We start from the raw sequence: 22,615 nt of genomic DNA, 5'->3' as shown, positions 1-22,615 counted from the left end.
GAATATTTAATTGTGCATGCAAATTTCTTTTTACACTTAGATTGCATTTGTCGCCATTTAACGCTCACTTGAAGTTAATTTTAAAAACACGGCTGCACATAATCTTTAGCAGATCTAATAATGAATATCCATTTTTCATACTGTACATCACCTTTTCCCCAACTGGAGTTTATAAGTTGATGAAAACTTAAAAAATAAATCATAAAAATTTCAGAAATAAAATAAAAAAAAACGTTTTTTTTTTAATTTATTTTTTTTTTATATAATTTTTTTTATGGGGTTTTTATGTTTTGTTTTTTGTATATCTATTGTATTATCTATATATGTGTGGAGCCCTTTATTTTATGCACCACTATTGATTGGCTGTGTTGTAGTGGGAGTGTTTTACAGCACGGTGTTGATTCAGACTATAATTCTGCTGTTTGCTCAGCTGAAGATCTTTATGCATATCTTCATTATGGTTTTATAGATTATCCCAAATACTCTCTATAAAGACATCCCCGTTTGTCAGGGCCTGTTTTTTTTTTTCTCCTCTCTCAGTCCCCCACAGCTGTAAGTCACACTCATATTTCAGCGGCCACAGTTTACCCTTGTAGTCATTTAGTCGTTGTCTATGCAGAGACTCTTAAACGAAGCACTAAGGTTAGGCACAAAATGTTGGCTCGATGTGCTCTCCAAAGGCACAGTTATGGTTGTCATAGTGATCATATTTTTTGCAATCATTTGTCACCTAGATACTGTAGGGTTGAATTAGAAGCACCTGGTTACGCTGACATGAAGCGAACGAAAGGGGAGAGGTGAACATCTATTCCCGTTACTCTTCTGACACGGCACGTTTTCAGGCATACGTGGGTGCCGTCGGCGTTATCTCGCTCGTACGTCTTTACCTTCGTAAAAGTGAGATGGCTATCGGCGTGACAAAGAGCACTAGGACCGAACAATGCGGCGCTAACCATCGGCCGCCCCGGCCACCGTTTAACATGGAGATTGGAAAAGGAATCAGCTCTCTCTCCTCCGGGACCTGCATGTAAATGAGGTTAGCCTCTCCTGCTGTGCCACCGCTCTATCCCCCACTCTCCTCTCCAGCTCTAATGGCTGCAAAACTGCCACCTCCATTCTTCAGGAAGAAACCGGGACCAATCCTGATTAGTGCCCTTGTCTTGAGTGACAGGCTTGGATCCAGGCAGGCAGTGCCGTGGGCGCCACTGCCAAGCTGCTGTCAACCCGGTATCACTATAAAAAAAGCCATCCCTTTTCTTCAACCAGCCGCACACATACCTCCTCCACTCTCTCACACACCCCCTCATACTCTCTCTCTCTCTCTCTCTCTGTCTTTCTTGGGTGGCTGGCTAGTCAAGCTTGGCTGCATCCCTTGCCTGAGCTACTGGGACAAAGTGTGATTTACAGTAGTTGGAGTGTTTCCCTGTCAGCTCTAACCTGTGTGCATGCTGTCTATCTGAGTAGGCGGCAGTAATGCTGTAGAAACAGCATATTGTGGTGTTAGCGTCATAGCACCTAGCTGAATCCACCCCTGCTTCCTGTCCCTGTGGTATGTACACAGAGCTTTACTTATTATCTTATGTTTTTGTGACTGTGCGGGCACAGCGAGCCATCCATTTTCCTTTAGTTTTCCACGATTTCTTTTCTTGCTGTTAATGTAAAATCTTCAATGCCGTTGAGCTCTGGGCTTCATGCCCCACTTTTATGCCCCACAGAAGTGTATATGGTGGATCCCATTAGTTAGCATCTCACGGCTGATTATGAACGTGCAGATCTACCAACTTTTTGATGGTACTTCTGAGATTACTAGTCCAGGCAGTGTCTTCTTTTTTTCTCTCTCTCTGGTATCTATAAATGGAAGTTGGGGGAAATAAACAAGAGTGCAAAAGGGCGCTTCATCTACAAAGAGGAATTTCAGAGGTCTGGAAGCCAATACTGTCTCAGTCTCTTCCAAGAACACATCTCCTTCCTGTTTCACCTCTGGCACCCTGCCCAACATGCCCACAGACCCTGAGGCCATGCGGAAAACACACAGATGGTAATATGTAGTATGCTTTGCTAATACATGCTGATGAAGGCCTGTGCTAATGTGGAATACTGTAGGCGACTGATTTGTTTAATATGAGTGTTGGATACAAGGGAATCGAAATCACTATAAATCACAGCATACAATATAATAATCTTTGTATATGTAGTGTAAGTGTTACACCAAGTATCCTATTAAAAAATAGACTGTAGTTTGTTTTACTCGACTGTTGCAAGTAAGGCTTTTATGGTTAGTCTAAATTTGAGTAAGTTGTTTTAAAATCTTTATTGCAATTTCAATTTTTAAGGAATCAGCAAATATGCAATTGCAAGTGCAATTCATGGACAGAAAATGATAGTGTCAGCTGTGTGGGAGCACTTCACTTAATATTAGAAAAATAATGTAATAAGAAGCCAGCAAAAAAAGGTCCATTGTCCATTGTCTATAGTGTAGTGTTGCACAAAGCACAGCTAAAACAGAAATCAAGCAACCAATATTCTGCCGGTCAAATGTGAAATCCTACAAAATCTGTGTCGAAATGTGGGCAATTGATGCTACTCAGCCCTCCTTTATAAAAACTTTGTATTTTCTCTTTGTATTTTCACTAACACACACAGGTATATACACCTACAGAGTATATTCATACAAACACACATTCATATACATGTACAATTTTTTTCAATAAATCATTTTAAATTCTTTGAAATGCTGTGCTCTGAAATGCTAAGCATGCTATGCTCTTATGCACTTGTTTTCTTTTTTTTTTTTGTAATTGTAAATTTTCAAAATTTAGATCACTTCTGTTTTCCAGAGCACCAGTTTAATCAATAGTGACAGACCTAATAACTATAAAGACTTTTATTCTAGCAAACTGATTTGCATTTGAAATTCTTTTGATGGCGAATATTGATTGGTCATTTTGATTCCGTGGAAATTCATTTTGACAGTACGTTAGGTGAGAATATAATATTTTTGGATTCCAAAAAATAGTAATTATTAAATATCAATACTTGCTGTCAGTGTTTGAATTCAGTATCATATTAGAAGAATTTCATAGCACTTTATTACACCAGCCTCAGTCAAACACGATCAACAGCTGTTTTTGTTTAATTGGTGTTTTTTACTCATGTTTTTTTATTGTAAGAATGAGGGTGGACTGCTTTGTTACCAGAATTGCTTTATAGTGTATCTTTATGTGTGTTTAATGGGAAAGGATTGAAGTAATTTCATGTCTTAATTAAGATACTAGGGTTGGGTATACATTACGGCACACTTTTTTTTTTCTTCACTTTTTTCATTTATACATTGTGAACTTTCATGATACCATAACTGAATTGCGACAGAGAGAGAGACTCAATGTTTCAGTGAGAGAGTGTTGTAATCTGTGGTGTCAGTGTTAATCTCACTCATGCGGTTCTCTTCACTTTTGTCCATTTCCATAGAAGTGGCTCAGACTGCACTGAGAAACACCGCTTGCCAGTTCATGCTAATTTAGACTTCCTCCTTCTTCATTAATTGAACTGTAGGGAATGATATGAAGGATCGATAAGAAAACCTCAAGGATAATGCAATACTGCAAGAAAATGAATCGCGACATATCGATATACGATCTTATTTGAAGAATCTTAGTTTTGCCTTGACTGATTGCCCAATTTCTTCAAGGCATAGACTGGTCATCCTGAGAGCCCCCTAATTAACAGAATTACTTCCCACCTCTGGTTCTGCGCTAGTCTCTCGTGACGACGTGTGGCTGGTGGCGGTAGCAGCGCGTCCTTTCCACCACATTGTCGGTCGGCGGCTAATAAGGTAGCACTGACCGGCGGATGGGCTCATTAGCATCGCTTGTGGCCGTGGCAACCCCCGCCAAGGCCCAGTCGGACACTTAATTACCGCCACCACTTTTTATCTCCCCTCCAAAACCCAGCACCCCACCCCTGGAACGCCACTGGCACTTGCTTCTGCAGTCCACAGAGAATGCTGGGAAACTATAGATGCCAAAGTGGTGGTTAGTTAGCCTGTAACATTCGATAGCAGCGCTCGCTGTGAGGCACTGCAATATCTCTGATAGAGTTAAAGCTATTCGACCCGAGCCTCTCATGTGAGACTGCGTGAGTGTGTCTTTTCATTGGCATCAGTGGAATATTGATGGCTCCACCCTGGCTTAATCGACTAATGGCCTCTCCCTCTCTCCTTCACTCTGCTGAAGTAGCCACCCTCCCACCCAGCACAGGCTTTCTGTGCCCTTTCAGCGACCTCTGGGTCAGGCAGGCCGAATTTTATGCCCGACTGAGTGGCAGAATAGCCTCAGTGAATTGGTAGGCAGACTTACGCAAGTCATGTGGCTGCCGGCCCTAATAGAGAACGCTCCCAGCCTCCTCCTCGGCCTTTTGGCTTATTACATCTCACAGCTGAGATGTTGTGGCATTAACTGTATAGCTGCCAACTGCTGTTGTTCAAATGAATCGAGAAAAATATAGGCTACAATTACACTGGATCCATGTACTGTGGCTTAGAACAAAACAGAATTAACAAGGTCCTTAAGCTGTTCTCCAAGTCTAATTGTAATGCAGAGAACAGATATTCTGAAAATAATTTGCAGCACAACAATATGGTAAAAATACTAATTTGTTCATATACGGAATGGTTCACTCAAGAATGAACATATGGTCATTGTTTATTCACACTCATTTATTTCCAAACATGTATGATTTTTTAGCGGAAACCAAAAGTAGAAATTCTGACTATTGTTTTGGTGTCTTTCATATGGCTGATGGACATTTTATTTATCATTTTTGGTGGATGAAGTATCCTATCGTTCAAATTTTTTTGAAATAAATTTCTTATGCTCATCAATTCTGCATTAATTTGATAAAAAATACAGTATCACAGCGCAGTATATACAGTAATATTACAATTTAAAATAACTTTACATTTGAAAATGTTGGCATTTATTCCTATATTGGCAAAGCTGCAGCCATAACTCCAGTCTTCTAATATGCTGTTTTGCAGCTCAAGAAACATTTCTTATTATTATCGAAAACAGTTGTGCTGCTTAATATTTTTGTGGAAAGCATATGTATTTTTAGGATTTTTTGATAAATAGTAAGTTCAAAAGAACAGCATTTATTTGAAGTAGAAATCATTTATGATTTATCTTTGCTGACTTAAAAAAAAAAAGAAGAAGAAAAAAATCACTTTATGGTAGTGTATGTCTGGACTGTATTCTCTACACGCATACATACTTAGACAACAATACTCAAGAAGTTCTTAATCCAGTGTATTATATTCTCTATACACAAATTGGACTTTACTGAACAAATACACATACATGTGTGTCAACTAGATGGAGCACATCAGAGAAATGAGCGCAATAGTTTTAAATATGTATTTTCATAAAAAACTTGTTGGATGTCAAATGCATGCAGAAAATTGTGTTTTTAATTTTTTTTTTTTGTGTGTGTGTGTGTGTCATCTATAAACTAAACATCCAAAACTAAACTAAACTGTTTTTATTTTTTATTTTTTATAATGTGACAAAGCTATTTGCAGATTACAGTGTAGCATGTATATCTTAACCTTTATTTTGTTTTTTTAATTCTAATTTAAATTCTAGAGAATACAGTCATTGATTTTTTTAATTTTAATTTTTTTTTTTTTAACTAAATTGGCTATGAGACATTATGACTGTCTGGTAAGTTATAAAGTTAATTCCAGAGCCTGAATGTTACATTCTTCTTTATTTTTATGTTTAGTTGAGGTTATGATTTGCATTTAGCACTTGTGGTCGTGGGGTTCTAGGGTCATGTCTGCAGCAGCACAAAATCATAAGCGCAGTTTAGCCTCAAGAGAGACAAGCAGCAAGTCTCAGTGAGAGTGACTGATAACAGATCTGGACCACAGTGCCTCCCGCAGCTGTTTTTCTGGCCACACAAAGTCATGCTCACCATTATGCCATTAAACGAACCTCTCAAAGGCAGACGGCCAGTATCTTGTCCCTCGTCCCAAACTGTCAAGCTTGTTGCCGTTGCAGCTAACTACCAGGGTTTTGTTCCCATTTTTTGAGCCACATACGAGCGCGTATGTGCGTGTGTGCATTTTAGAAGCAGGGGGTTGTTTCAGACAAAGCCATGCGGAACTGGGGCCCAAGCCGTGACCTTGGGAAATGTCAGGCCGCCCACAGAGTGGCTTGCCTGTGTCTGCCTCTCCGGTGCAGCTAAGAACAAGAGTGGCGGGGCGTAGCACAACCTAGCTTAACCTAGCGTGGCGAGAGCAGGGTTCAGTCCGAGTTTCTGACACTGCTTCAGAGACCTCTGGTCAGCAATCTAGCCATTTCTCACTAACAACATTATGGCCTTTACTGCCCGTCCTCCCTGGTGTCACATGGAAATGGGTCATGCCTCACATACTTCACTGTTTTGCTCAGGTGACCGAGAGCTCGGTCAGTGAAACGCCCTGGCCATGTGCATCAAACGCTCGAACCTTTGACGATGACGTACGGGAAGTCAGGAGGATGCTTCCACTGGGGATGTAACGATTACTGGTTTGACGATAAATCATTATAGAATTCCCAGCGGTTATTATTACCGCTTTATATTTTAAGTATCATTAAAATCATACTCGATTACCAATTTGAACAACTCAGGATAAATAAATACTATCCAGCATAGAGCACAGTTTAACAGTAACGTAACAGTCTCACGTGCGCACAGCTTGCAGACCAGTTTCGTTTTATGTGAAAACATGGAGGAATGCATGGAGGTTTTAAAAGAGTGCTAAGGGAATTATACAAATGAATATATGAACAAATTTATTATATATACCTCTGAAGGTTCTGACTGTCTCCAGAAAAGATTCGATGGCATTTTGTTTTCATCTTCACTCCATGTAATACCTAAAGTAGTTTTCTTAATCGCAGTACCACTTTGTCCACGCAGGTTACGGGAAACAGCTCTAATTCTGCTGGTCCATAAGTGCTGTTTCGTGTCAGAGAGTGGATTTACAGAGTTACATTTACATTCAGCCTGTGTGTAGTTTTTTTGTCTGGCTAAAAAACTGACCAAATTTGCATGTCCTGCTGTAATATTTGACCGGTTGATGAAAAACAAGCTTATGTTGATTCCATACATTAAAAAAAATTTGGAAAAGGCATCAAGATTTATTTATGGAGCAGATAAAATACACATTATCATTAATTAATCAGTTATCATTTTTACTTAGCCCTTTTCTTTATTTAAAGGGGTCATATGATGCGATTTAAAGTTTTCCTTTGTCTTTGGAGTGTTACAAACTGTCCGTGCATGTATAAGATCCTAGAGATGTAATGTACCGAAAACTTCCGGTATGGGTCTTTTGGTTCGGTACAAATCATTAAATGTTTTTTCAGGAAATTCAGACAATAAATGCCGTTTTGAAGCTCTCTGATGCGGCGTGACAGATCACGAACCGTCATGTTTGTGTACTGTTACACCCCTATAAGATCCATAAAGTTGCAAAGACTTAAGTCTCAAACCCAAAGAGATATCCTTTACAGAAGTTAAGACTCGTCCACGCCTTCCTAAAACGCCTCATTTAAACACATCCCCACATGTCTACATCATTGTGTTGGAGGATTTGCATAACATCGCCCAAATGTTTACTCAAAGAAAGAAGGCATAACTTTTATTCTCGCTGTAGTACTGTTGCCACCGCTGCCATGTCGCCAAGACACTGTGTGTTTCCAAATATGGTAAGGGGTGTAACATTTCCCTTACTCGCTTGAGATATTCGGCCAATCACATCGCACTGGGTAACTGGCCAATCAGAGCACATCGCACTTTTCAGAACAATGAGCTTTGCAAAAATCATTGCATTGCATAGAGGAGCAACAATAATGGACGTATGTGGAAAATAATGTGTTTTTTTAACCTTATACTATGTAAACACATTGTATTACATCAAATACACACACAAAAAATTATATTTAATAAAATATTTATATTTAAAATCTAATATTTAACCATGAAAATTTTGGTCACTGTACTTGGCATAAGATTGTTACATCTCTAGCTTGCACACACCCGCATTCACATCAAGGGGTGTGTGTGCCGGGTTTATATCTTATTTTCTTAGATTTTTCAAGTTATGAAGCATGCTCTGCTGCACTGTCAGTATCATGGTGCATGGTCGCACAGGGTCGTGGCAGTTGCCACCCCTTTGGACCAAAGTAAGCAGTGCTGGCCAGATGTGTGTTGACTGTAATGATCCCTACAGGTCGACGGGATACCGTTGCCAGGCAACGGCTTTTCCTTTTCCCTGTAAACAGAGAGCTTACTTGCCAGGCTTATGTTGGGGTCAGCAAGGTGAGACCAGCCTTTATGTGTGTGAGCAAAAGGAGAAAAAAGATGCTCAAATGAATTTCTTTACAGATCATATTCCGATGTCACAAGTCCCCGGCCTTTTTTTTCCTGCTGTCTCCAGGTCTTGTTCTCTCGCACTTTCACAGAGGTGTGAGGATTTAATTTGGTCAAGTGAATGGACACAAAAAACCCTCACTTGATAAGTTTTGACATCCTCCTTCATCTAGGCTTGTTGCTTCCTGACATGCTCTTGTGGAAGGATTGTTAATATGTATCAGGAATATTCACATTCTTTGTTCGCCCTTGTCTGGCAAGCTGTAATGTTTTGCTTATGAATATTGATACATGAAGTGTATATTAATGACCCTTGGTGACCTTAACCCTATCCTTATTGGCTCCCTTGTGGTATTGGCAAGCTCATGAATATTAATCCGGTTCTGTAACCTCCATTACCCTAATCTTTGCTGTCTAGCCTCCCGGAAGGCCTGTCACCATGGTAACCCTTTTACTACACTCTTTTAGACTCTTGGAAAAAGCATGTTTGAAAAAAGAATAGAAAGCAAGTTATTCCACTGTGCCTTGTGAGGGATGCAGATACTCACCAGGACAACTCTCGATAGTATTCTAGCGCTCGTCTTTTCAGAAACCATCCATTTTAGTCCTAATAAGAAAAGTCACTTGGAAAAGGTCAATCAGTTGCTCTAAGGACTATGCTATCAACATTTTTTCCTAACAGATTTTTTCTCCAGAATTCAATAATAATCATGCCATTACATATATTTTTTTCAATAAGATGCTTGCTTTCTAGAATACAACAAATGATAATGAAATATTGTCAGTTGCTGGAAAAGCTTTTCAATAATAAAATCATGACACATAAATCGTGTTTTTTCCCCGTTTCACAGATGTGGACACAGTAGAGGATGGAGGGCCAGAGGGTGGCTCAGTAGAAGAGGACAGCTGGTTTGGGAATACCTCCGACAGCCCCTCTGAATCGTCCTACGGTGATGTGCAAGATGAGCTGCGGGTTTCCCCTGACAATGTTCCCCGACCGGACCACGACACCTCAGCCGAGAGCTCCCTGGGCTGCCCGACGCCAGTTCAGCGGGCTTCCCTGGAGCTGCTGGGGCTGGACAGTGGGGTCCTCTCGACCCAGGACATACTGTCCTCTGAGGTGTCCTCTTTGTACGGAGACTCCAGCCAGGCCCTGGGCAAACCCCTCAGCAGCAACCTGCGGCGTCTCCTGGAGGCTGGCTCGCTGAAGCTGGAGGGAGGGGACTTAACTGGGCGTGGAACGGGCAGAGGACCAGAGTCGCCCCCGGTCAGCTTGGTACTATCTCCGTCTTTGCATCACGCACAGCAGCTGAGTGCCCTGGCGAGGAGGTTGGCTAATAGCAGCAGCAACAACAGTTGCAACTCGAACTCTGCATCACCTGCGTCTGTAGCAACTGTCAAGCAGGAGCCCTGTGACCCATATGGCCCCAGCAATGGCCCTAACTCAGGCAGCAGTGGCTTCGTATGGGTAGGCGTTGCGGATAAATGGCCATCGACAAGTTGCTCGGCTCCCAGCGGCAGCAGCCTATCCCCAGACTCGGCTATCCAGAAGTTAAAGGCAGCCGCCAACGCCGTGCTCCAAGACAAGAGCGCAGTGGCCTCCTCCAACTCGGCGTCCTCATCCTCCTCTTCCTCCTCCTCATCCACTTCAGTCACCTCCTCCTCAATGGCAGCCTTGGGCACTCGCTCTGATGACGCTGTGCGCTTTGAACCATTCGCTTCACCCTTCAGTCCGCAGTCAGCCAGCTCCACGCTCGCTGCCCTCTCAAAGAAAGTGTCTGAAAGAAGTCAGCAGCAGGTGGGCTCATCTGAGCATCAACCCTCAGCTGGCTCCTTTCTCTCTCTGGTTTCCATGACCTCCTCAGCAGCTCTGCTAAAGGAGGTGGCCGCACGAGCAGCAGGAAACCTTCTAGCTGATAAGAAAGAGCCGGCATTAGTACTGGGAGCCTCCGAAGACGTCAAGCCCCTGTTAGACAGGAACCAGAAGGTGCCCACCCCAACCCAGGCCATGGATCTTCTGCTGCCAACAATCCCCAAGGGAAGGGCCAAGCCCAGCAGTCAAGCAGGTAACGGTTTGTTCCCTAAAATAAATGCATGCCTTTTTTTTTTTGTGCTTTTGAGGGGAAATTGCCAGCTGATTTACATTTGTAGGATAAAAAGAAAACAAAAAACAAATGAAATCATTAGGATGGGCATTTTTCAAAATTGTTGTATTTGAATATTTGGGCTCATAAAAAATTAATAATTATTTATTTAAATGATGTTTAATGAAAAATACATTATTTTTTAATAATCAAGTATTTGTTACCATTTCTGAACAAGCTTATAATTAGGCATTATACACATCAATGTTCTACAACAATTTAACGTATATCTCAATGTTTTCTTTAAATAATATGTAAACAGTACTTGTACCAGTTACAATACAGAACAAACATACACTCAAGTCGGCTTATGGTTATCATGTTTATATTGTTTCACATGTTAATGTTGAGAAAAACAAGAATATCCACATGCCCGGGTGAAAGTTGGCCCTGTTTACACTAGTGAGTTTCCTTTTTAAAATGGTGTTTTAAAATGAAAGATATCCTCGTCTACATTGGCATTTTCACTGAGTTTCAGAAATTATCTCCTTTAAAATTGTGTTTTAGAATGAGAGTTATACTTGTCTATTTTTGCATTCTGTATGAGCATAAAAGTGTTAACAGGATGTTGGTTGCTAGTCACTGGCAGGTACATGAGCATGATGTAATTGTTTACACAGTCGTCAAGGTCAAGGATATGCAGAGCATATTGGGGCAGCCAAGCCATCATTTTCAAAAGTCTCGGTTTTGGTCCGTTTACACTGAGACTCAACCCTAGAGTTTTCCAACTAAAAAGAGGTCTGCAGCATCTTTGAAAGTCTCCATTTTTGAGAGTTGAAAACCCCAGAGTAGTGTTAACGACATGTGTCTTGGTTTTCAGCTTTCTCTTTCTGCAAATTGTATAGTTGTATGGTGTATATAACCCAGCACCCCAAATACTATCAAAACACTCCAACACAGCCTCCATTCTTGGCAAAAGATGGATAAAAAGGCACACAGGAAAAAAAAACCTTGATTATTTGATATATGTGGATAAAAAATCCTGGCCAAATCACAGAGATGCCGATTCGCACGGGGCAAATATTATCACAGGACCTCAGTGTGCAGCGAAATATGGTAGGTCATTTGCGGGGGAATTTTTACTTTACAAATACAGACATGGCCGATCCACATGGGATTAAGATCACAGAAAACCTCCACAATTATTACAAATAACTAGATGTAACCAGGTAATACTAATTCTGTTCAAATAGGGCCTAAGTTTCGCTGATCATGTTGATCAAAGTAATTCCAAACTTTGCGAGTCAGACGACATTCTGTGATTGAATACAATCAACTTGTCAATGCGCTCCACAGGGCCACCCAGTGCATTTAGTTATACCTGACTATTAGTTTACATGCTTAAGATTTATAATTCCCTGCATTTACAGCCAGCAAGGCAACACATAAGAAAATTTGAATAGTGTTTTTATTTTTAAGAATGATAACAAATCAAATATTTGAATATTTGACTGTTTGTGCACACCAATAGAAATCACACAAGCAAAATTCAAACTCTGTGATTATTGTGTCAAAAAATAAATGCATATATGACCTTCTCTTATGCCATCCTGCAGCCAGGCTCACCTGATAAGACATACTTGAATCCATTAAATGCAGACCTCACTGCAAACCAGTTTCTTGCATCTACATGTGCAGTAATGGAAGCTCCGGGAAGGTGTCAGAAACACACAGTTGCACAGTGCTTTGTGTCCCAGAATAACCATGGAAACTTTTCCACCAAGCACCACATACTTTTAGAAAGTGAATTTGCATTTTCATTCAGCCCTTTTTATATGGACGCTATACGTTTTGGGACACCTAACAGTTTCACCAAAAGGCACTTTAATGACATTGAATTTAAAATGCATAGACACTGATATGGAGTTGGTCCCCCACTTTGCAGCAATAACAGCTTCCACTATTTTGGGAATGCTTTCCACAAGATTTTGGAGTGTTTCTGCTGGAATTTTTGCCCATTAATCCAGTAGAGCATTTGTGAGGTCAGGAACTGATGTTGGACCAAAAGTCCTGGCTCACAAACTCTGTTCATCCACCAGTTTATCCCAAAGGTGTTTGATGGGGTTGAGGTCAGGGCTTTGTGCGGGCCACTCAAGTTCTTCCACACCAAACTCATACAGCCAAATCTTTATGGACCTTGCTTTGTACACTGGGGAATCCTGTAATACAAAAGAGCCTACCCCAAACTTTCCCACAAAGTTGGAAGCATTGTATTGTCCAAAATGTTTAAGTATGCTGATGCATTAACACTTCCATTCACTGTTAGTAAGAGGAACCCCTGAAAAACAGCCCCATACCATTATCCCTGCTCCACCAAACTTTACAGTTGGCACAATGTTGACAGGCAGGTAACGTTCACCAGGCATCCACCAAACTGCCATACTCGTCTATCAGACTGCCAAACCGAGAAGTGTAATTCGTCCCTTCGCAAAACATGTTTCCACTGCTCCAGAGTTTAGTTGTTGGCTGCTTTACACCCCTCCATCCGCTGGTATTGTACTTGGTGATGTGAGGTTTGCATGCATCTGCTCAGTCATGTTCTTAAATGCTTTCACTTTCCAATAATACCACTTACAGTTGACTGTGGAATATCTAGGAAGGATGAAATTTCACCAACTGACTCATTGCAAATGTATAAATATATTTAGATTTATGTTTAACTTACATCAAATGTTAACTATTGCTACAGATTAATAAAGATAAAAGAAAATGCTATAAAATTAAATAAATTAGTAAATAAATTGAAAATGTCATGCTAGACAATTTTGAATCAGATTGCCATTAATTTTTTTACATTTTTTTACATTAGAATAAATTCTGAACTGTAAATATTTTTTAAGGTAACAGTGCCTAAAGGTTTGATTATTACACCACTGAAGAATGCACTGTGTAGTGATTTAGTAGTGCCATAAGGTCATGCATCGTCTGCAAGAGGTTGGCTGGAGAATCTGGGAAAGGTCTGTTAGCACAGTGGGGGTTTGCTGGAGTTGGCGGCACGTTCCCAGACCCAGCTCATCTCCCGCGGATGTGCAGCCTGCCAAACGGAGGCCGGCAGTGTGTGTGCTCCCCATAGCCCGAACAGTCAGAGACCATCTCAGCAGATTCCCCCGGAATTTAGGTCAGGCTCCAGAGCCGGCACAACCATCAGAGTTTCCATTCAGCACAGGCCCGGGTTGAGCGCCTGAGATACGGCTGATCTTTTGCTAATTCTCAAACTTCTGTGGCTTGGAATCAGGATTGACCCAAAAGAGCTGCAGACACAGAGAATAATGTCACAGAGAGATACATATGTTTTAAGCAGCTATAATATGACAGATTTTGAAGTGTAAAGTGTAAATACTAAATAAGACCACCTCCTTTAAAATCATATTCGAGTTTCACCTGGCTCGTTTTTGTGAATGTGAGATCTATAAGACGGTCATGTGAAGAGTATTTGTCTGGTAATGAAACAATACCGACTGGACATTAAAATTTGAGAAACCAGATAATGGCTCTCATCCCTTTCCCTTGATAGCAAAGACCTTCAGTCTTTTTACCTCACAAGCAGTTTCCACAGTGATCTTGCCGGGAGAGGTTGAGCCACAGATGGTGGTTTATTGTTGCAAATAGGCAGTCTCGAAGTTTTACACCCCGGGTCAATGAATGCCTGAGCGCGGTAATTTCACCAAACACTGATTACCAGATGTTTTTCGAGGAACACGACTCGAATACTTATGAAGCCATCCTGACAGGCCCTCGTAGAATTTATAATGCAATCATGCCAGCTTCTAATAAGACCAATTAAACCCTAATGGACACCGGATATGGAGCCAACAACAATAATCGGCTTACTAAAAACATCCTTGTGATTGGCTTCCTTTGTGAGGAGTCTTTGGCATTGATCGGGGTAATCATAGCTCACAATTTTTTATCTCATTCACACCAATAGATGCAAGGTTGACAAGAGTGAAAGGATATTTAGCCTACATGTTATTGCATGCCAAAGGGCTATCTAATAATGTGGCATCATTATCCAACTAATGGTTCTATGTGAATACTAGACATTTTTCGAACATTATATCAATAGCAACAAATTTAAATTGTGGTTATAATGTTTAGTATAAACACTATATGCATGTATTTTATTTAATTATTTATTTTCTTAATTTATTTATTGCAGGTTCTCCTGAGGATGGAGGGAAGCCCTTTCAGTGTCCAGTGTGCGGTCTGGTCATCAAGAGAAAGAGCTACTGGAAGAGACATATGGTGATCCACACAGGCTTAAAAAGTCACCAGTGTCCCCTCTGTCCCTTTCGTTGTGCTCGTAAAGACAATCTCAAGTCCCACATGAAGGTGACTTCAATCCCTGAGAGCAGAAATGCTTGTGACATAAATCACATCAGATCAATTATCATAACGTCTTTAGATGCAGATTTTTTTATGATGCAAAATTATTAGGGCTGTCAATTCATATTTCAATCAAATTAACCCAAATAATTAAACTAATTGCAATTAATCACATTTTTTAAATATTTCCAGGGAAAAGCCTCTAAATTAAGTTAATTCAAAAGTAATATATTGTGGCAGATAAAAACAATGAATAGACATTTAAAAAACTGGTTTTAGAAGGTAATAAATTGTTTATTTACATATCATTGAATGTAAATCATTACAGTCCACAGCAATCAGAGACAGATGAGAGGCCATTCATGCCTTATTGCAGCTTATTGCATTTTTTTTTATAAAAAATAAGAATTAAACCATTAAAATTTCGTTATTTAAATAATTTAAAACTTATATATAAATGTATGCTCACTTTCACTTTAATTAATTAACAGAGAGGATGAAGATTCAATTTTAATATTCAGTCCCATTTTATATTAGGTGGCCTTAACTAGTGTGTACTTACATTTAAATTAATCATTTGATACAATGCAATTGCATGTTTTACATTGTACTTATATTTTTTAAAATACCTGCACGTAAATACATCTATAATTAATTTCTGTAATTACATTTATAAATATAGCTGCAATTAATGGGCCTAGCACTCCAAAGGCAAAATGAGGAGCTAAGCATGGCATGGAGCATCAGACCAACTGCAACAATGAGTAATTAAAGCATGATTAGGATGATTTGAAGCAAAATGGATGAATAATTATAAACACAACTTCTCGTAATATGATTTAATGGCTTATCACTTTTGACCAATAGGTGGCGCTGTTATCAAATCGACGTGGTGTGTTCTGTGTGAGGTAACAATGGCACACACAAAGTTTGGTGTCAATATGTCAAAGTGTTGCAGAGATACAGCTTCAGACATAATCTGGCATTATGCCTCAAATTTGTTGAGGCACTATACAAAAACGGTATTGTCTATCAACACGAAATCCATAACTTATTGTCAGCACTCTCTGATGATAATCTGATTCGATTTTGGACCAATGGTTGAGGAGGAGTTCGAAAAAGTAGGTTTTCAACATAAATCAAAATGGCGGACAGAACATTCAGCCCACAATGGCATAATTGGTATCTATGTTGTCAGCATGACCCAAGGAATATTTTGAAACCAGTTTCATTATAATAGGCTAATGCAATCAAAAACTATTAGCATTTTTGTAAATTTCATAATTAACGTTTAACGAATGTTTTGTTTATCTTTATTGATAGGTGGGTGTGTTTGTTAAATGATTTGTGTTGGTCAGTGTGAGGTGACAATGGCACATACAAAGTTTGGTGTAAAAATGTCAAAGCTTTGCAGAGATACAGCCTCAGATGCGGTTTGGCATCTCTCCAGCAAATTCGTTGATGCACTAAACAAAAACAGTTTTCGTATATCGACACAAAATCCATAACTTTTTGCGAGCTTGGTCTGAAGATTATCCAAGTCCAATTTGGTGAAAATCGGACAAGCGGTCTAGGAGTAGTTCGAAAAAGTAGGTTTTCAACATGAATCAAAATAGCGGACAGGAAGTTCAGTCAATTATGGCAAAATTGGTATCAATGTTCTCTGCATAATCCAACGAATCTATCAAAAGATTTTCATATTTCATTAAAATAGGCTAGTGTAAACTAAAGTTATTAGCATTTTTAGAAATTTTATTATAACTTTTGACTACAAGGTGGCACTGCCCCCAAACTTTTTGAGTACTATCAGGGCATGGTGCCGAAGAAGCATAACAAGTTTCGTAATGATACGTCAATGCGCTCAAAAAAAATATAGCATTTTACTACAAAATTCAAAATGGTCGACACCCAAAATGGCTGACATGGAAAAAATGGTATTTCTATCATTCGACTCGGCATGATGCACCCAATCTAAAGAGACCAGTTTTGTGATTTTCGGCTAAACCATTCAGAACGTATAAGCAAAAATATGAATTTTTCATATCTTCTGACCACTAGGTGGCACACTGCAGGTAGTCTTAGGCTATGCTAGTTATAACACACACAAAGTTTGGTCTCAATTTGCCAAACCGTTTTGGAGATACAGCCTCAGATCCATTTTTGCATGCTTTTCGTCAAATTCATTCACGTGTTATTCGAGAACGGTTTTAAGAATCAACTTGAATTCCATAACTTTTTGCCAGCGTGCACTGAAGATGATCTGAGCCATCGAACAATAATCAAACAATTAAAAATAGCGAAAAAACTTAACCTTGCATTTTTGGAATTTTGGTGTTCATTCGACTCGTCATGAATCAAGAATTCAGTGAAAAAACACATTTTTCTTCTGTGCCTTACGGTTGATTTTTATTATGTTAACTAATGTTTGAAAGTTTGGACAAGTTGTGGTGGTGGAGATTTTGAGATGTGGTGTTGATATTTAGTTTAAGATACAGACTTCAAATTTGCTATGGTTAATGTTGATTTCACAACTTTCCCGCTAGCGTTTCTATGGGGTGCCATAGACGCAATGGCGGAAGAAGAAGAATAATAAGTACGCCAACGGATACAATGGGTGCCTACGCACCTTCGGTACTTGGCCCCTAATTACACTGTTGACCCATCCTTTACACCTTAACCCACCCTTAAACCTACCCATGCAACCAGACTTGTCCCTAACATTACCTGTTTCCCACCTTAATAGCAGCAAAAGTGTTTTGCAATACAGTAATAAGTACATAAGTACTTGTTTTTTGATGTAAGTACATAGTAGTTAAGGCCACCTAATATAAAGTGGGACCTAATATTCTTCCTGCGCCTTTTTGCACAGTTTTTTCTAATATCTTCTCTTTTTCATCTCAGGTCCATCAGCACCAAGACCGAGGAGAGACTTTCCAGTGTGAGCTCTGCCCCTTCACATCCTCCCGCCACTTTAGCCTCAAGCTGCACATGCGTTGCCATCAGCATTTCCCCCGTTCCGACCTCAAAGTCAAGGAAGAACCCGGCACAGACACCGAGGAGGGTGAGGGCTTGCTCATGGGGGACGGTGGAGTCGCTGGTGATCAGGTCATGAACACAGATGCTTCCACGTCTCCTACTGTGAGCCAACCCGACGGTCGTTTGCTGGCCTCCCCTGCAGAATCCTCGAACCACGTCCAGATCAAGGAGGAACCCCAGGAGAGGGATGTGTCTGTGATGTCTCCCTTTGCCCTGTGTAGGGAGCGACCCAGCAGCAGCAGCAGCTCTCTGGATCTGCCTGGGCTCAAATCCAGTCCTACGGGGCCTGGGCCTACAGCTGCCTCGCTCTTCAGCCCAGATATCACCACCAAGACGGCTACAGACCTCCTCATGAAGCTCTCAGGTAAGAGATCTCAGTTAAACCACAATGTAAAAGGGCAATGTGATGAAATTAGATGCTTGATTATGTAAACCAGCTTGATTTATCCATAATTCCTTACATTTAGGATGAATGAATTGCTAATATAATTATGGGTTGGCAAAGGCAGTAGAATTCGTCTTGCTGGATGGGAACCCAAAGCCAAGATCCTGCAGGACTGAGTCTGCATGATTAATTCTTAACCTCGGTTACCGCTCTACCATGGAGAGCCTGTTTATTATAGCTGTACTATACCATCTTGATACCTGATGCTGTTGTTTTTTTAGTTCTACCAGTTTTTAACAGGTTTAAAAATACATATTTAAGGCTGCAATAAAAATATCAATGTCAGTGACTTTTTGATAAGTCAATTGTAGTCCTTGTTACATGTATGTTCAGTGCCATTTTTCTTGACACAGAGGATACACTTGGCTTTAGACTGTAAAGAATTAACAAACAAGTATATCCTAGATTATGCTTATTAATATGATTAATATTGACCATTGATTAGTGATATAAGATTGCTAAGTAGTGTTTCTAGAAATTAAAAGAAGAAAATTTGTTTATGCCTTAGATATCTGATCTAAAAATGATCAGCAATCTTTTACAGTCTTTTAGTTATTTTTAATTTTTAATAATAATATTGTAATATTAGATTAATATTTACATTTTTATTAATTAATATATATAATTATAAACTCATGTTTATTTGAACTACTATTTAAAAGTTTGTCAGCGAGATTAAAAAAATAAATAATAAAAATCATACAATTATTCAACAATGATGCATTTAATGTATCAAAAATGATAAAGACTTTTAAAAAATCTAATTCAAATAAAACTACAAATTCTTTCTATTCATCAAAGAATCCTTACAAAAATGTATCATGGTTTCCACAAAAAATAATTGATAAGTATATTAAAAAGAAATGTTTCTTGAAAAGCAAATCAGCATATTAGAATGATTTCCGAAGGATCACGTGACCCTGAAGACTGAAGTAATTGCTGCTGAAATTTTTGCATCAATGTTAATTTATACAATCTGAAATGTTGAAAGTATATTAATATATGTAGAATTTTTTATCATTTTTAGTATCATTGACCTACTTTAATGAATGCTATGAAAGTATTGTTCATTGATACCTAATGCATTAACTAATTTTAATGTATTAACCGTAATTGTAGAGTGTTAAAGACAATATCATAATCAGTTAATGCTTATGCTAACACTGAGTGTATCAATTAATAATTATATTGGGGGGGGGCAAAAGGAAATTTTGCTGTTAAAGTACAAAACTCAAAAATACACTTGTTAATGTAATCAAACTCCAGACTTTAGACCATTAAATACATGTTGTTGTAGCCGAAAGTATAGGTAATTGTGAGACAGCAGCTAGATTGATGCGAGAGGGCTGACCAAGGGTTACCCAGAAGGTCGGCAACAGGGTCACTGCTCCCTCGCTTAATGCAGAGTAATTAGATTGAGATCTCAGAACAAAAAAAAAGGAAAACCTTTGGAACATTAGATTAATTAAAAATTCATGCATAATTCATAATTAAAAAGGAATCTGTAATTGGAAATGATTAGCGCCCTCAGCTCCATCGTGTGACCTCTTGCCTGGATGCAGAGGGACTGTTCCTGCTGAGTTAACTTCATCTCCGTCTTGGTGGAACGTGCAGAGTCTACGCTCAGTGCACTCCCGCCCCCTTGTCGCCCATGGCACTGTGTTTCTGGACTCCCAAACAATCAGGTTTAGGTCCCAGAGGACTAGCTAGACTCCTCAACAATGCAGGCTGGAGTTAATACGTAGTGGACATGTCCTGGTAGACTGAGGCAAGATGTTACAAGCAGGAGATATGCTCCACTACAGAAGCTAACCTTTCGATAGAGATGGATCAGGATAGTCCTCAGTCAACTAGTTTTTATGGATTTATTTTTTTTAATTTCAGCTTAATAATTTGTGAAGTGGTGCTTTAACAGGGATGATCTAAGTGACACCACTTCTCGTGTGCAGTGCTTTAGTGTGCTGAAATTGTCAGGACGCTTAAACTGTCTCTGAGAAGTTGTGTCTCTTAAGTTATCCCCTTTAAAGCAGTGCTTTACAGCTATCAGAGCAGTGCTTTTCTAACTTGTTCACTGCCTTTTAATAATACATTTTAATTCTAAGGCTTAGGCTCAGTGTTTTGTAGCATGAACATTTGGTTTTTGAGACTTCGTGTCATGTTAAAAGCTGTTAAAATGTCATTATTCATTAGTCGGATCTGTGAGTGACATATGCATTTTTTATGGGGAAAAAAAAGAACATGAAACATGGCAGTCACAGAGATACTGCAGGAAATGCACATGACCCAAGTTGTCAAAAACAGGAGAGAACATTATTACACTTATAAGCTCATGTGCTTGGCAAAATAACTTGGATTGGATGGTTATATTCTTATCTGCAAATGTTGCAAATTTCATCAAAGTATTTTCATTTTGCAAAAAGACACATCTTTTGCGGTCCGCAAGTGGATCTCTGTAAAACTTCATGTACTGAAGTGCATTAAAGGGATAGTTCACTCAAAAATTCAAATTCTATCATTAATTACTCACCCTCATGTCACTCCAAACCCGTAAGACCTTTGTTCATCTTTGTAACACAAATGAATATATTTTTGATGAAATCCAAGAGCTTTCTGACCCTGCTTATACAGCAATGCAACTAGCATGTTTAAGTCCCAGAAATATAGTAAAGACATCATTAAAATAGTCTGTGACATCAGTGATTCAGCTGTAATTTTATGAAGCTACGAGAATACTTTTTGTGCACAAATAAAACAAAAATAAATAAAATGCTCAATAATTTCTTCTCTTCCATATCTTTGATGCACATAACGAGAGTAACACAACGTGTGCGTGTGGTGCTTCTGATGCAGGATACAAATTAAGATTTTTTTTATTTGCACACAAAAAGTGTTCTCGTAGTTTTATAAAATTATGAAGAAAAAATTGTGAACCACTAGTGTCACATGGACTATTTTAAGAATGTCCTTACTACCTTTCTTGAACGTGGCAGTTGCGTTTTTGTCTATGCAGGGTCAGAAAGCTTGGATTTCATTAAAAATATCTTAATTTGTGTTCTGAAGATGATTAAAGCTCTTAGGGGTTTGGAACAACATGTGGGTGAGTAATTGATGACAGAATTTTTCAGGTTTGTGTGAACAATCCCTTTAATTATCGATATTTGTCTTGTGTGCTTTCGTGTTTCTTTATCATTTATAATATATATGTATTTTTTTTTTAATTCTGCCATTTTTGCCCAATTGGGACTGTAGAGCACAGAAACTGACAGAACGCAAAGTGGGGCAGAAATTCATGTCTGACAAATTTTTCTCAAAGATGTGGCTTTTTTATGCAAATAATTGATTAAGTAAGTAATCATTAGTCGCAGCCCTACTCAGAAATTGTACAATGTCAATTTATAATTCATACTACTACAATACCAATTAGGGATTTGCAAATGTAATTTTTTCTTTTGTTTTTACTAGGGCTGCAACTTGATTTTCACCAGCGAATGTGGCAACGTATTTGTGCACATCCTTCAAATTTCTTAAGTAGTGTCTTGAGGGTTATCTGTTGTTGTCATACTCCCACTTGGGGTACATGAGGGAAAGAGAAATGGAGAGAGAAACAAAGGAATGCAAAATGGGAAGGGAATTAAAGAACTAGAGATAGTGTAAAATAGCAGACTACTGCTTTTAGAGTTCCCCAGGCAAAACACACACATGATCACGCACACATGAGGTGAACTCTCACTGACCTCTGACATAATTGGCCTATCATTTCTTTGGACTGCCTGGTTCTCCTCTGAGTTTCAGACCAATCCGCTTTGATTTTCCTCTATGCTGACACGACTGTCAGCCATCCAGTTGCGATGCACATTTTGATTTGAAGATGAAAGCTGGGGAAATGCTTTGAAATGCAGGCTCCTGCACATGCTTGCTGGACCTAATTCAATAATGACAGTTCACACATTGCTTCTTCCTCTCAGAGAAAGTGACACTGGGTGTGACTCTGGTCACGGGCGAATAATTGCCTTGTAAAATTGTGGGAGGTGTTAAAACTGGCGAATCCAAAGAACGAAACAGAAGCTGGAGTGTTTTTTCCATCCGCATTGTTTTTGTATGCTCTTCTTTCATTTGTTCCTTGTAGTCCTCGCAGCACGGAGGTTTGCCAGCCATTTCCCACATTCACCATGCTGCGGTTGCACTCGTAAGTGACCCCTGCTGCATCCAGCATCCAGTGATGTGTAGCTGCACCGTTGCTGCTTCATGT

At 39.3% G+C, this 22,615-nt stretch overlaps 1 protein-coding gene across 6 annotated transcripts in view; it reads left to right on the top strand.

The window, feature by feature from the left end:
• Positions 1–22,615, top strand: part of znf827 (zinc finger protein 827) — a 75,543-nt gene that overhangs the window by 8,625 nt on the left and 44,303 nt on the right. For 2 of the 6 annotated variants that reach the window (XM_042716511.1, XM_042716510.1), the window contains exons 1-4: positions 354–2,038; positions 9,267–10,481; positions 14,719–14,891; positions 17,787–18,285. In XM_042716511.1, the coding sequence (XP_042572445.1) occupies positions 1,855–2,038; positions 9,267–10,481; positions 14,719–14,891; positions 17,787–18,285 (2,071 nt within the window). In that variant the 5' untranslated portion in view covers positions 354–1,854. Of the gene's footprint in view, positions 1–353; positions 2,039–9,266; positions 10,482–14,718; positions 14,892–17,786; positions 18,286–22,615 lie in introns of those variants that run through there. The other 4 variants (XM_042716507.1, XM_042716506.1, XM_042716508.1 and 1 more) reach the window with 3 other exon arrangements.

Source organism: Cyprinus carpio, chromosome B1 (genome assembly GCF_018340385.1).
Source record: "Cyprinus carpio isolate SPL01 chromosome B1, ASM1834038v1, whole genome shotgun sequence".
Taxonomy (NCBI): domain Eukaryota; kingdom Metazoa; phylum Chordata; class Actinopteri; order Cypriniformes; family Cyprinidae; genus Cyprinus; species Cyprinus carpio.
Note: the sequence above shows the minus strand (reverse complement) of the source record. Positions and strands in the feature narration are given on the sequence as shown.